We start from the raw sequence: 12,285 nt of genomic DNA on the forward strand, positions 1-12,285 counted from the left end.
GTCCGGCTGAGCACTGGTTGAAGCTTGTGTCCGGCTGAGCACTGGTTAAAGCTTGTAGGAGGAGTTTTCATTCTCCTCTGACTGTCTTATGAGGCTGCGTGACCCCTTGACTTTCTGTCTGGACAGTGCTGATTGGCCCTGTGTTGATCACTTGAACCCTCCCCCCCCCCAAAAAAAACTGTCTAGCAATACACACCAAACTGAGCACGTGCAACTTGTCCCCTAGCTATGTACTATCAGGAAATACATTGGAGACCGTAAAAGAAGGAGAGGATCAGAGAAGACAGTATTTTTACACAATGCAGAGGATTAACCCCTTAGATTCCACAGTGCGTATAACAAGTATGCTTTATTGCATATACAGACTGATTTTACTGTTGTGGGTTTAGTAACACTTTAAAGGGGTTGTAAAGTCTTTTTTTTTTACATAACAAACATGGTATACATATCTCCTCTGTGCAAGGGTTTTGCACGGAGTGTCCCCGATCCTCCTCTTCTGGGATCCCTCCGCTGTTCCTGGCTCCTCCTCTTCTCGAGTGCCCTGACGGAGAAGCGATTTCCCTGGGGACACTGATGCAGGCAAGCTCCCATGTCCTGCTGCTGCGTCCATTGACACAGACACCAGTACCCGCCCCCCGCCTCCCACATCATTGTATTTAATTGACAGCAGCGGGAGCCAATGGCTCCCACTGCTATGAATCTATCCAATGAGGACCCCAGACACTGGCTGGAGCTGGTGTGCTCGTCCCTATCCCTGGAAAGACTGGGTTCAGGTAAGTAAAAGGGGGGCTCTGGGGGGCAGCTAAAGCACAGGATGCTTTTCAACTTAATGCATAGGATATATTAAGGTGAAAAACCCTGAGGGTTTACAATCCCAAAGCAACCATGTCTCTAAAATGAAATAGAGTTGCCATTAAATAGAGAGTTCCATATTTTCCGGCGTATAAGACGACTTTTTACACAAAAAAAAAACAGCCAAAAAGCAGGGGTCGTCTTATACGCCGGGTCAGTCCCTCGGATAGCCGCTGGATGTGCTGTAATACATCGCGGGGGGCGTGGTCTCGCTGCAATTGAATATGGCTGCTTAACCCCGGAGCTCCGCTCCTCCACAGAGCTACACAGAGCGCCCACCCGAGCTCCTCTCCACTAGAACGGGGGATATCAACACCGTTCATCCCCTGGATCATTACCCGCGGCAGCTCCCGATCATCAGGAGCAGGCAGGCTACTTACTACATGCAGCCCCCACAGCTTCCGGACCAAAATGGCGCCGATCGGAACAGAGACATCCCGCTGCCGAGCTCACTGTCTGTGTCTGACCCACATGATGATCAGGTATCTGACATGGAGGAGACAGCAGCAACAACCTCATCTGGACTCCTCTCCCTCCCTAAGAGGTCTGCCATGTTACCTGCACACTCTCCCACAAAGCCTCCTCCTGTGAAGAGACAGCATGGTGCTGAGCCTTGTAGTCTCACAGCTGAAGTTACTTCTACCTAGCCTCTGGCAACGTTTACAACCACAAGAAGGAAGAAATATGAAGCCTCAGAAGGGGGGTCGTCTTATATGGTGAGTACATGCAAAAACTCCTAAAATAACTGTAAAATTAGGGGGTCGTCTTATACCCCGGGTCGCCTTATACACCGGAAAATACGGTAAGTACATCTCTCCCAATACCAACAAACCAACACTTGTATGCGTTTCACTCTTTTGGTCCCCACTACGTTCTGTGGTTACTCCTGCTGACCTTTATGCTTATACAAGACTCAGTAGTGACCAGCAGGAACCAGTGAGTGCAGCAGGAGATCTGGACATTTCTGAGCAGACTTCAGAGGATTTTTCTGTATTGGAATGGTGTTCTGCAGTGGGGGACAGCAGGTGAGGTAAGTATTTATAACAATTTTTTTTTTAATAAGCAACTATTTTTATTTTACAGACAAGGTTGCTTTAACTGCATACTTGAAGTAAGTATGTAGACAGGGATGTACAGGCCAGGGACATTTCTTGAAAAAACAAAAGTAACAGAAAGCAATAGAAAATAAAGGTATACTCAGAGCTGTAAGAGTTTTAAATAAATTATACTTATGATAATAAACACAGTTAACTTGTGAGGTAATCACGTGATGTCCATGTTTTAATGTCTTTGTCATTTGAACAAATTCCTTGAGAGAAGGTGTGAGATGAGATGATCGGATGATCAGTTGATTGGAGATGTCAGGATGTCCTACTGTGGAGTTTCCTCCCTGCCAAAGAAATAGGAGACTAGATATCATCTATTGCAGAGTATTATAATGCAACTTCTCTAAACTGGGACACAGACAGCAGTAAAAACTTTTGGAGTAGGGCGAGGAAGTGTAATGCCTCGTACACACGATCGGTTTTCCCGGCGGTCAAAAGTCCACCGGGAAAACCGAGAACCTGCTCTGATTTTTTTCCCCCGTGTGCACACGAACGGTTTTCCTGATGTGTGATGACAGCTTTGGTCAGGAAAACCGGCCGTGTGTATGCTCCCTCGCAGTGTTTGCCATAGGAAAGAGAATCGTGGCGGGAAAAAAAGAGAACAAGTTCTCATTTTTTTGCTCGCAGTTTTCCTGTTGGGAAAACTGCTATGGAGCATACACACGGCTTTCCCAACCAAATGCAAACATGGCAGTTTTCCCGTCGGTCGTGTGTACGAGGTATTAAGCCTCGTACACACGACCGAGAAACTCGACGGGCGAAACACATCGTTTTGCATGTCGAGTTCCTTGTTAGGCTGATGAGGATCTCGGCGAGCCAAATTTCCCCATTCCCGACGAGGAAAAAGAAGACATGCTCTATTTTTGGCTCGACGAGATCCTCAACAGTTTCCTCGTCGAAAAGTGTACACACGAGGCCTTAGAATCTCCATCAGGCTTTGATTGTTTTTTTTTCTGTCACTATTTCTCATCAGTTCCTGTCCAAACAGGAAGAGATAGGAAATATGAACGAAGGCACAAACGGCATTCTAACAAATACTCTATTTGTAAAAAAAAATGTTTGCCTTGTTAGCTTAAAGCACAAAGTACTCATGTTTGCTCTTCCCCCCAGCCTCCACAGTACAATCACTGTCTGCTTTTTCCCCATACAGGTCCATATTTATTTCTTCTGACAGCTGCAGGCCCCCACACTGTCTGCAGCCTGGCAAAAGTCTAGTGCTGAGCTGAGCATGCCTGTGCACCAGAGTTCCATGGACTTAAACTGGCCATACCTGTACTGCAGGTGCGTTTAAAGCTATGGGATGTTGAACAGGCTTAGGTAGCCCTCACTACATTTTTTACCAGATGGACTGCAGACATCACCAGAGGCCACATCCATCAAATCAGGTAAATATGGACCTTTGGGGAAAGATGGAATTTGAGGGGCAACTGATTGTGAGTGATCACTTCCTTCTAAGGCCTGTGCTCCTCAATAGTCCATTCTGGAGATCACATGGCTTTATTAACTAAGCGAGCACCACAGCAACTCCTCCTGTGCAGTGTTAGTGGGACTTTCAAAACGTTTTATATCCATTTTTGGGAAATTAGACCATGGTGCTTGGATTCCGGGCTACCAGTATTTGAAACTTTTACTGCCTCAGGCATTGGGACTGTAATGCTTCACATGCTTCTCTCGAGTACTCTACACAGTTCAATGTCTGTAAATCATTTCAGTATGCTCAGGAAGGTTTATGAAAAGCCACAACAATGCCTCATTGTTGACCATGCATGCAAGACAAGCTAATTAATTTTTTATAAGGAATTGCAATGTACAGCACAGGGAAAAGTGTGTAGATTGCAGAGCTGAAGAAATACTTAAGTATAATGTGTTCAGTACAAACCTGATCTTCCCAGGAGCTAGTGGTGGTCAGAGGAAGTGGTTGACCTCATAGTGGTGTGAGCAGAATTACAAATTAATACACCATGAGCTGGGTGGCTTGGGCCCTTGTGTCTCCTGGGCCTCAGGTTTCCAGCTAGATCCACAATGCCCTAACCAGCAACAACCATAAATTGCAGGCCCTTGATAAGATCATGCTCCAAGCATGTAGGGAGTTGAAATGAATATGGATCAGGGAATGGAGTAAAACGGCAATAAGACCTGCTATTGTGTACAAGTGTGGCAGACATAGGAGAACTGGCTCTTAAATTAGTTACAAAGTGACTTGTCTTAATCTTGGGCCCCAGCTTCAAGGTTTGGCCACGTGGGGCAGCTAAGGCAAGCCATAGATTATGCCATTTTCATTCCTACAACCACAGGTTGCTCAACACTGACTGTGTTGATGGGGGAATCCCTCCACAGAGCTATTGTGTTCTCCTACCATAGGGGCGCAGGGAGCCGTCCCTGCTGGGAGAACACAAGGATTAAAACTAGTGGCTACAGCCACTGGCAATAATTGCCTTCTAAAAATCCAACATGCTGATTGTACCCAAGTCGATCGATGATTTAACTTGGGTACATTCAGTCTGCTCATAGATGTATAGAATCTCGTCCAGCCCTGCTGAACTGGCCGAGATTTGATATATCTATGGCCAACTTAAGGGGTGCCTCCAAGGGGGCTGGGGGATTTATGTGTAAACATGAACTAGTACTTAAAAGCAGGTCTAAGCAGTGAGTGGTCCTCTTCCTTTGCATTGCTTAGATTTCTATATAACGTTGCGCAACAGAACTCAAAATGAGAAAGTGCACAGTAGTAAAATCTTACATCGTCTGGTATTCTCCTTCTGGACCACGGAGATGTTTCAGAACAAAGTATCCAACAGTTTGTAACAGGATCACCAAAACCCCCCCTCCGATGAAGCTCCCTGTGTGAAAGACTGGAGGGGACACTTCATTGGACTTATTTGCATCTGAAGAAAGAAAGGCAAGATTAATTGATATATTCATTATGCCATTGCCTTTTTCATAAGGGCTAATAATTCTTAAGTAAAACCAACGAAAATTTGCTGAAGACTGAAATATGCTACTGTACATAAAAATTAGCACTCATGACTGAATAGGGCTAGTAATGTACAGAATAAGAGTAGCACGTTTTTACATCTCTATTATCTTGCTCCAGTCAATCTATCAACATCTTTTTGAATTTAATTCACATTTTTTGATGGATTGAGAAATTCATATGTTATAGTTTGGCACAGGGCACTGTATTGGTATTTAATGCACACTATTTGTTGATTGTTTGCAAATTAATTAATAACCATAGACACATGTACATATTTTTTGTTTTTTGAGTAACAAGTTCACAGGATCAGTGGTGGTAAAATATTTATATAAATATAAGTTAGCGCAATTTACTTCACAGATACACAAATCTATCAACATATTACATGGTGGCAGGCTGGGCATCTATCAACATAATAGATGCAGTACTAGTAATATACATATTGCAGAGAGCAGAGAAGCCAGATGCTAAAGTCCTAGTACAGGTGTCTGCAACCCGCGGCTCCGGAGCACCTTTTGAACTTTTGGCGCGGCTCCGGGGCACCTTTTTCAGGGTAACGAGTAATCTACCTGATTACTCTTACCCTCGCGGTAACGCCGTTCCCATTACTTGGGCGGCGTTACCGCAATTACATCTACCGCGCGGCGTGCGGGGGGGCTGGGGGGGTCATGTGGCCACAGGCCTGAGCAGGCCTGTGATTCGGTCACGGCGTGTCATGTAACTGGCCACAGAGCTGGCCTGTCTGTGCTCGTGGCCCGGGTGGCGCTGGCGCATGCCTCAGCCTGTCACGACTCGAGATCTCTCAGCACAGCCCCCGACATATCCCCCGCGGAGGCTCCGCTCCGGATCAAAGACTGTGGCCCTGCGAAGAGAGCGAGACAGACGACGAGTGACACAGACAGTAAGAGCACTAGAGCAGGCAGCGCAGGTGAGGACCGGCATCATGTGTGGATTTGAAGTGTCTGGGACTGGGGGGGGAGCGGCCTAGTCTAGGGCTGGGGGCTGGGGCCAGCCTGGGCATGTGGAGGTGGAATCTTATCTGAAATATTGTACAGTATTGCATTTGCTGGGCATGTGGAGGTGGAATCTTATCTGATATTGACAATATTCGATAAGATTCCACCTCCACATGCCCAGCAAATGCAATACTGTACAACTGGCTCCCAGTTTTTTTTTCCTTCGGAAACGGGTGCAAGTAGCTCTTTATGTCTTAAAGGTTGCAGACCCCTGTCCTAGTACAATATATTGTAATGCAGATGATCCTATAATATAATAGTAGCTCAATAACTTTACCAATAAAGTGAAAGGTACAGTTAAAAGGCACAAGAAAGTATAAATTGCAAGTGTTTCCTTAAATGGAATTAACAAATATTTACCAACATCCTGGAGCCGCACACCACTTCTAAAAGGTAAAATCTAATTTATTATTTAACACATGTACAAACACATACACTCCTCGCTACAGCATAATAATCAATAACGATTTTGCCATTTTGAAGTGATGTGCAGCTCTAGGACTTTGCTAAATGGTGTGTGGGAAAGATGGGCCCCGGAGGAGTGAGCACCTGTGAGCTGGAGTTGAGGATTGCAGCAGAATCAGGAGGGGGGCTTCATCTTTTGTGAGTAGTATTAGGACAGGTTCATCCTATTGCGATCTGTGTTTAAATTAAACTGAGATTATGTAGTACGTGTGGTTTGAGATTCTCAGTGGAAGTGGTGTGCGACTTTCATGCAATTTCCCTGCTGTGCGTTTCTGGAGTGATTTTTTTTTGGGCTTGGGTTACTATTACTACCACCACCGCCACTATTACTACTCCCACTACTACTACTAGTACTACTACCCTGGAAAGAAGGAGAATAGTTCAGACAAAAAAAAATTTAAATCACACCAAAGTAGCATAAAAAACACACGTACATGCATTTTGATACATTTCTATTGATGTCTACGGGTCACAATATTGCACTGCATTGCACCAAAGTAGCTTAGGTCCCTTCCCAAAACTTGCATCGCAGTAGTCTTGCATTAATGTAAACGGCCACTATTGAAGACAATGCTATTTCCATTGTCATGCAACTGTGTGTGACTCAAGTTGCATCAGAAATCACACTAATGTGAACCAGGTCTTACAGTATTAACAAGTCATTACGTTTATTAGTGGCAAATATTGTTGTGTTATTATGGGTCTCAAAATCAAAGGCCAACAGACTTCTTGTCCAGTAACTACATAAAACAAAATAATAAAGAATAAACCGCGCTAAATGCTACATACAACAAAGTTAATCATGAAACACTAAATTTAATTAAATTAAATAATAAAAAACACCAAAAAACACACTAAAAACTACAATCACTGGAAAAAGTCCCCAGTGAAAAAAGTGCTCATGCTGTTGGAACAGTATTGAAGGTCTCATACACAGTGTTATGAGACTTGAAATATGGATGGAAAATTCTGTGCTCCTTATGTGCTTAAATTGGGTGCCCCCCTGGTAGATGTGCACTCACCCTTGGGATTGGACCAACTATCGCTAGTTAGGTCAAATGCCTTTGTGGAGTGACCCCTGTAGGAATCCTCTGGACCGGTGGTTAGATATGGTAAATAATCCTCATGTGGATAGATATAATAGAAAAAGCCTCATTGCGCAGTACCGTTTAAAAAAGTTTATTCCAAAAGAATAAAAGAAGCTATTTTTAACCACTTAAGGACCGCCTCATGTACATATACGTCAGCAGAATGGCACAGGCAGGCACATGTACGTATATATACGTGCCCTGCTTGACGTGGGTCGTGGGTCCGATCGGGACCCCCCCCCTGTACATGCGGCGGTCCCCGTGGCTTCAGGAGCGATCCGGGACGACGGCGCGGCTATTCGTTTATAGCCGCTCCGTCGCGATCGCTCCCCGGAGCTGAAGAACGGGGAGAGCCGTGTGTAAACACGGCTTCCCCGTGCTTCACTGTGTCGGCGCATCGATCGCGTCATTCCCTTTATAGGGAAGACGTCATTCCTAAAAGCCACACCCCCCTACACTAGTAAACACACACAAAGTAAACCCTAACTCCTACAGCGCCCCCTGTGGTTAACTCCCAAACTGCAACTGTCATTTTCACAATAAAGAATGCAATTTGATTGATTGATTGATTGATTGATTGATTTATTGGATTTGTAATGCGCCAAATACTGACCCGTCAGGGAAGCGTCTAAGCGCAGAAGACATACCTGTAAATAGATAAATCAAGTCAGGGAAAGAAAATAGAAGGAAAAGAAAAAAGGAGAGTACAAAAAAAGCAAACTACAAAGGAACAACAGGGAAAACTAAAGTGACACAGCCTGCTTTTCCCTCAAAAAAACAAGTTTTTATCCTTTTACGAAAGGCCATAATGGAGGGGAGAGACCGGATAGAAACAGGGAGACTATTCCATAGGGCCGTTGCTCTCACAGAAAAGCGTCTACCCCCGAAGGTAAGCAGGCGAGCAGATGGACAAGTGACGAGACCAGCTGTAAGTGATCTAAGTCCTCGTGCAGGGGTGTATCGCGTTATCAAGGAATTCAGGTATTGTGGGCCCGTCAATTTAAATGCATTTTTTGCTGTGAAAATGACAATTGTCCCAAAAATGTGTCAAAATTGTCCGAAGTGTCCGCCATAATGTCGCAGTCACGAAAAAAATCGCTGATCGCCGCCATTAGTAGTAAAAAAAAAAAAAAATGCAAAATAACTATCCCCTATTTTGTAAACACTGTAAATTTTGCGCAAACCAACCGATAAACGATTATTGCGATTTTTTTTACCAAAAATAGGTAGAAGAATACGTATCGGCCTAAACTGAGGAAAAAAAATGTTATATATGTTTTTGGGGGATATTTATTATAGCAAAAAGTAAAAAATATAGCATTTTTTTCAAAATTGTCGCTCTATTTTTGTTTAATAGCGCAAAAAATAAAAACCGCAGAGGTGATCAAATACCACCAAAAGAAAGCTCTATTTGTGGGGAAAAAAAGACGCCAATTTTGTTTGGGAGCCACGTCGCACGACCGCGCAATTGTCTGTTAAAGCAACGCAGTCCCGAACTGTAAAAACCCCTTGGGTCTTTAGGCAGCATTTTGGTCCGGGGCTTAAGTGGTTAACAAGACCCTTGCTCGCTCGCTTCCGCTCTCCCGACACTCCTCTGCTACTATTGAGTCAGCTTGCAGATTGCAACGTCTAATGGTTCGGTCATCCAAGGCTCCGGTATCCGAACTACAGCTATGTGCCGTTCAGGATCCATTAGAACAAAACACCAGGCAGGCTGTATGTAAGTTCAAACAGGAAGACCTTTATTGGAAGTACACAACACACTTTTAAACAGAATTTGGAACCTTCCACCCCCAACAATCGCTTTCCTATTGGTCAATTGTAAAGTACATCGAGTTCTCCTTCAGGTCCTCATAACCATGCAAATGAGGACTTGAACATGAGTCAGCAGGGATTGGTCCGATAGCTTGAATGGAGGGACTGTTATGTGTATTGAGACAGAAGCCCCAGGGGGCAATCAATGTACACAATAGCCAGACACAGAACAATGTAGCAGTCTGGCCGTAAGACAGAGCAGAAGACCCCCCACTGTGTAACAGATTTCAAGAGTTACCCTTCAGCATTCCAAGGTCCATGACAGTATTCAACTTACATGTAAGAGTGCCTGATATCCTGGCATCTGGAGTGAACAACAGGTAAAAAAGTAATCAGTGAAAACTGCCCGATTGATACATGAAGCCGCTGTGGCAGTGAGGGCTCGATTTCCTGGTTTGGACGTCTAGGCGGAAGTGTGTCACGATCACGTGACGCAACCTCTATGCATTTCGGCCTTCAAGAAGTTTCCGCAACTTCCTGAAGACAGACAATTTGATAGGCCGAAATGCATAGAGGTTGAGTCACGTGATCGTGACACACTTCCGCCTAGACATCCAAACCAGGAAATAGAGCCCTCACCACTACAGCAGCTTCATGTATTGATCGGGAGGTTTTCACGGATTACTTTTTTACCCGCTGTTCACTCCAGGTGCCAAGATATCAGGCACTCTTACATGTGAGTTGAATACCTTCTTTTATTCTTTTGGAATAAAGTTTTTTTAACGGTACTGCGCAATGAGGCTTTTTCTATGATATCTATCCACATGAGGATTGACCATATCCAACCACTGGTCCAGAGGATACCTACAGGGGTCGCCCCACAAAGGCATTTGACCTAACTAGCGATAGTTTGTCCAATCCCAAGGGTGAGTGCACATCTACTAGGGGGGCACCCAATTTAAGCACATAAGGAGCACGGAATTTTTCATCCATATTTCAAGTCACAGCACTGTGTATGAAACCTTCAATAGTGTTCCAACAGCACAAGCACTTTTTTCACTGGGGACTTTTTCCAGTGATTGTTGTTTTTTAGTGTTTTTTTTGTGTTTTTTATTATTTAATTTAGTGTTTCATTATTAACTTTGTTGTATGTAGCATTTAGCACAGTTTATTCTTTATTATTTATCAATCGTTACATCAATTTACACTGCAGCTGCTCCAGTCTTGTGATGATCTTTCCTATCCATGACATTTTATTATTATTATCATTACCTTTTAGTATCTGCATCACTGTCCTTTGGCCCTTATATATTTTATCACATAAAACAAAATTCCAACTGATGCTAGTCATGAACCTAGTATGGCTGCTTATACAATGCCCAATTGGTCACATAAAAAATGTATCACTTTCTGAACATTGACAGTTGCATACATAATGGTAAATATAGTCTGAAGACCTCAACTTTACCTTTTCTGCTCATGTAAGTATAGTGTTGATGAATTTATGAAAAGCTGCATTAACCAAAAATAGCTCATAGGAGGCATTCAGTCTATTACACAGAACTATATTTTGAAAAGGCATTAGCAGAACTGAATTCTCTGAAGTCTATGATAATGGTAAATGATAATGGTAATGATAAAGATAATGGTAATTGTAATTGATAAAGATAATGGTAATTATCTGTCTGCTGTTGTAGAAACACAGATTATAGTAATCTTGTGTGTACAGAAAGGATGCTTCCAGTGGATGCTGTATGAGGACAACAACATTTTCAAAGGATATGTACTAGTAGCGCCATAGCGGAGAAAACATTACTTTACTTAAAGAGAAACATCACTTATTTTTAAAATTGAAAAGTTAGCAGCTACAAACACTTTAGCAGCTGACTTTTAAAATGTAGGTACTTACTGGTCTATGAAGTCCAGTGCTGCCTTCCTGCTGCTGATTCTTCTTAGTGTTGTGGGTCCCGGTGCCACCATTTTGAATTTGGAAGCCAGCTTCCTACTACCCAATGGGAAGATCACGTGGCTTAGCTACTTAAAGACCACCCACTGCATATAAACTGCGGCAGGGCGGCTCTATTGCACAAAACAATGTACCTGTACATCATTTTGTGCAATAGATAGAGGGGGGGACGTGCCACAGGGGGAACCAATCAGTGGGTTCAGCGAATGTGATGTCCGTTGGCCACATGCGATCACTGCCCTGAGATTGAACGGCGGTCTGCCAATGTAAACAAGGCAGACCGCTGTTCTGTCAGAGATTAAAGCGGGAGTTCACCCGAATTTTTTTTTTTAACATTAGATTGATGCTCATTTTGTCAAGGGGAATCGGGTAGTTTTTTTAAAATCAAAGCAGTACTTACCGTTTTAGAGAGAGATCTTCTCCGCCGCTTCCGGGTATGGTCTTCAGGACTGGGCATTCCTATTTGATTGACAGGCTTCCGACAGGCTTCCGACGGTCGCATACATCGCGTCACGAGTAGCCGAAAGAAGCCGAAAGTCGGTGCAGCTCTATACGGCGCCTGCACAACCGACGTTCGGCTACTTTCGGAAAATCATGACGCGATGTATGCGACCGTCGGAAGCCTGTCGGAAGCCTGTCGGAAGCCTGTCAATCAAATAGGAATGCCCAGTCCCGCAGCCCATACCCGGAAGCGGCGGAGAAGATCGCTCTCTAAAACGGTAAGGACTGCTTCGATTTTAAAAAAACTACCCGATTCCCCTTGACAAAATGAGCATGAATCTAATGTTAAAAATTAAGTTTTCGGGTGAACCTCCACTTTAACACAGCCACATTGTGTTCCTGCTAATCAGGAACACGGATGACTGTGTTCATCTAGCGAGTCCACCCCCCACACAGTTAGAAAGCATCCCCTAGGGACACTTAACCCCTTGATCGCCCCTGGTGTTAACCCCTTCCCTGCCAGTGTCATTAGTACAGTAACAGTGCATATTTCTAGCACTGATTACTGTAGTAATGTCAATGGTTCCCAAAAAAGTGTCAAACGTGTCAGTTCGGTGTT

General features: G+C 44.0%; 1 protein-coding gene across 1 annotated transcript in view; it reads right to left on the reverse strand.

Moving 5' to 3' along the window:
* Positions 1 to 1,652: 1,652 nt before the first annotated feature.
* Positions 1,653 to 12,285, reverse strand: part of CD164L2 (CD164 molecule like 2) — a 28,107-nt gene continuing 17,474 nt past the window's right edge. Inside the window, exons 5-6 of the mRNA XM_040339668.1 lie at positions 4,699 to 4,843; positions 1,653 to 2,242 (exon numbers count right to left, since the gene is read on the reverse strand). Coding sequence (XP_040195602.1) covers positions 2,224 to 2,242; positions 4,699 to 4,843 — 164 coding nt within the window. The 3' untranslated portion in view covers positions 1,653 to 2,223. The remainder of the gene's footprint in view (positions 2,243 to 4,698; positions 4,844 to 12,285) is intronic.

This window comes from Rana temporaria, chromosome 2, assembly GCF_905171775.1.
Source record: "Rana temporaria chromosome 2, aRanTem1.1, whole genome shotgun sequence".
NCBI classification, from domain to species: Eukaryota; Metazoa; Chordata; class Amphibia; order Anura; family Ranidae; genus Rana; species Rana temporaria.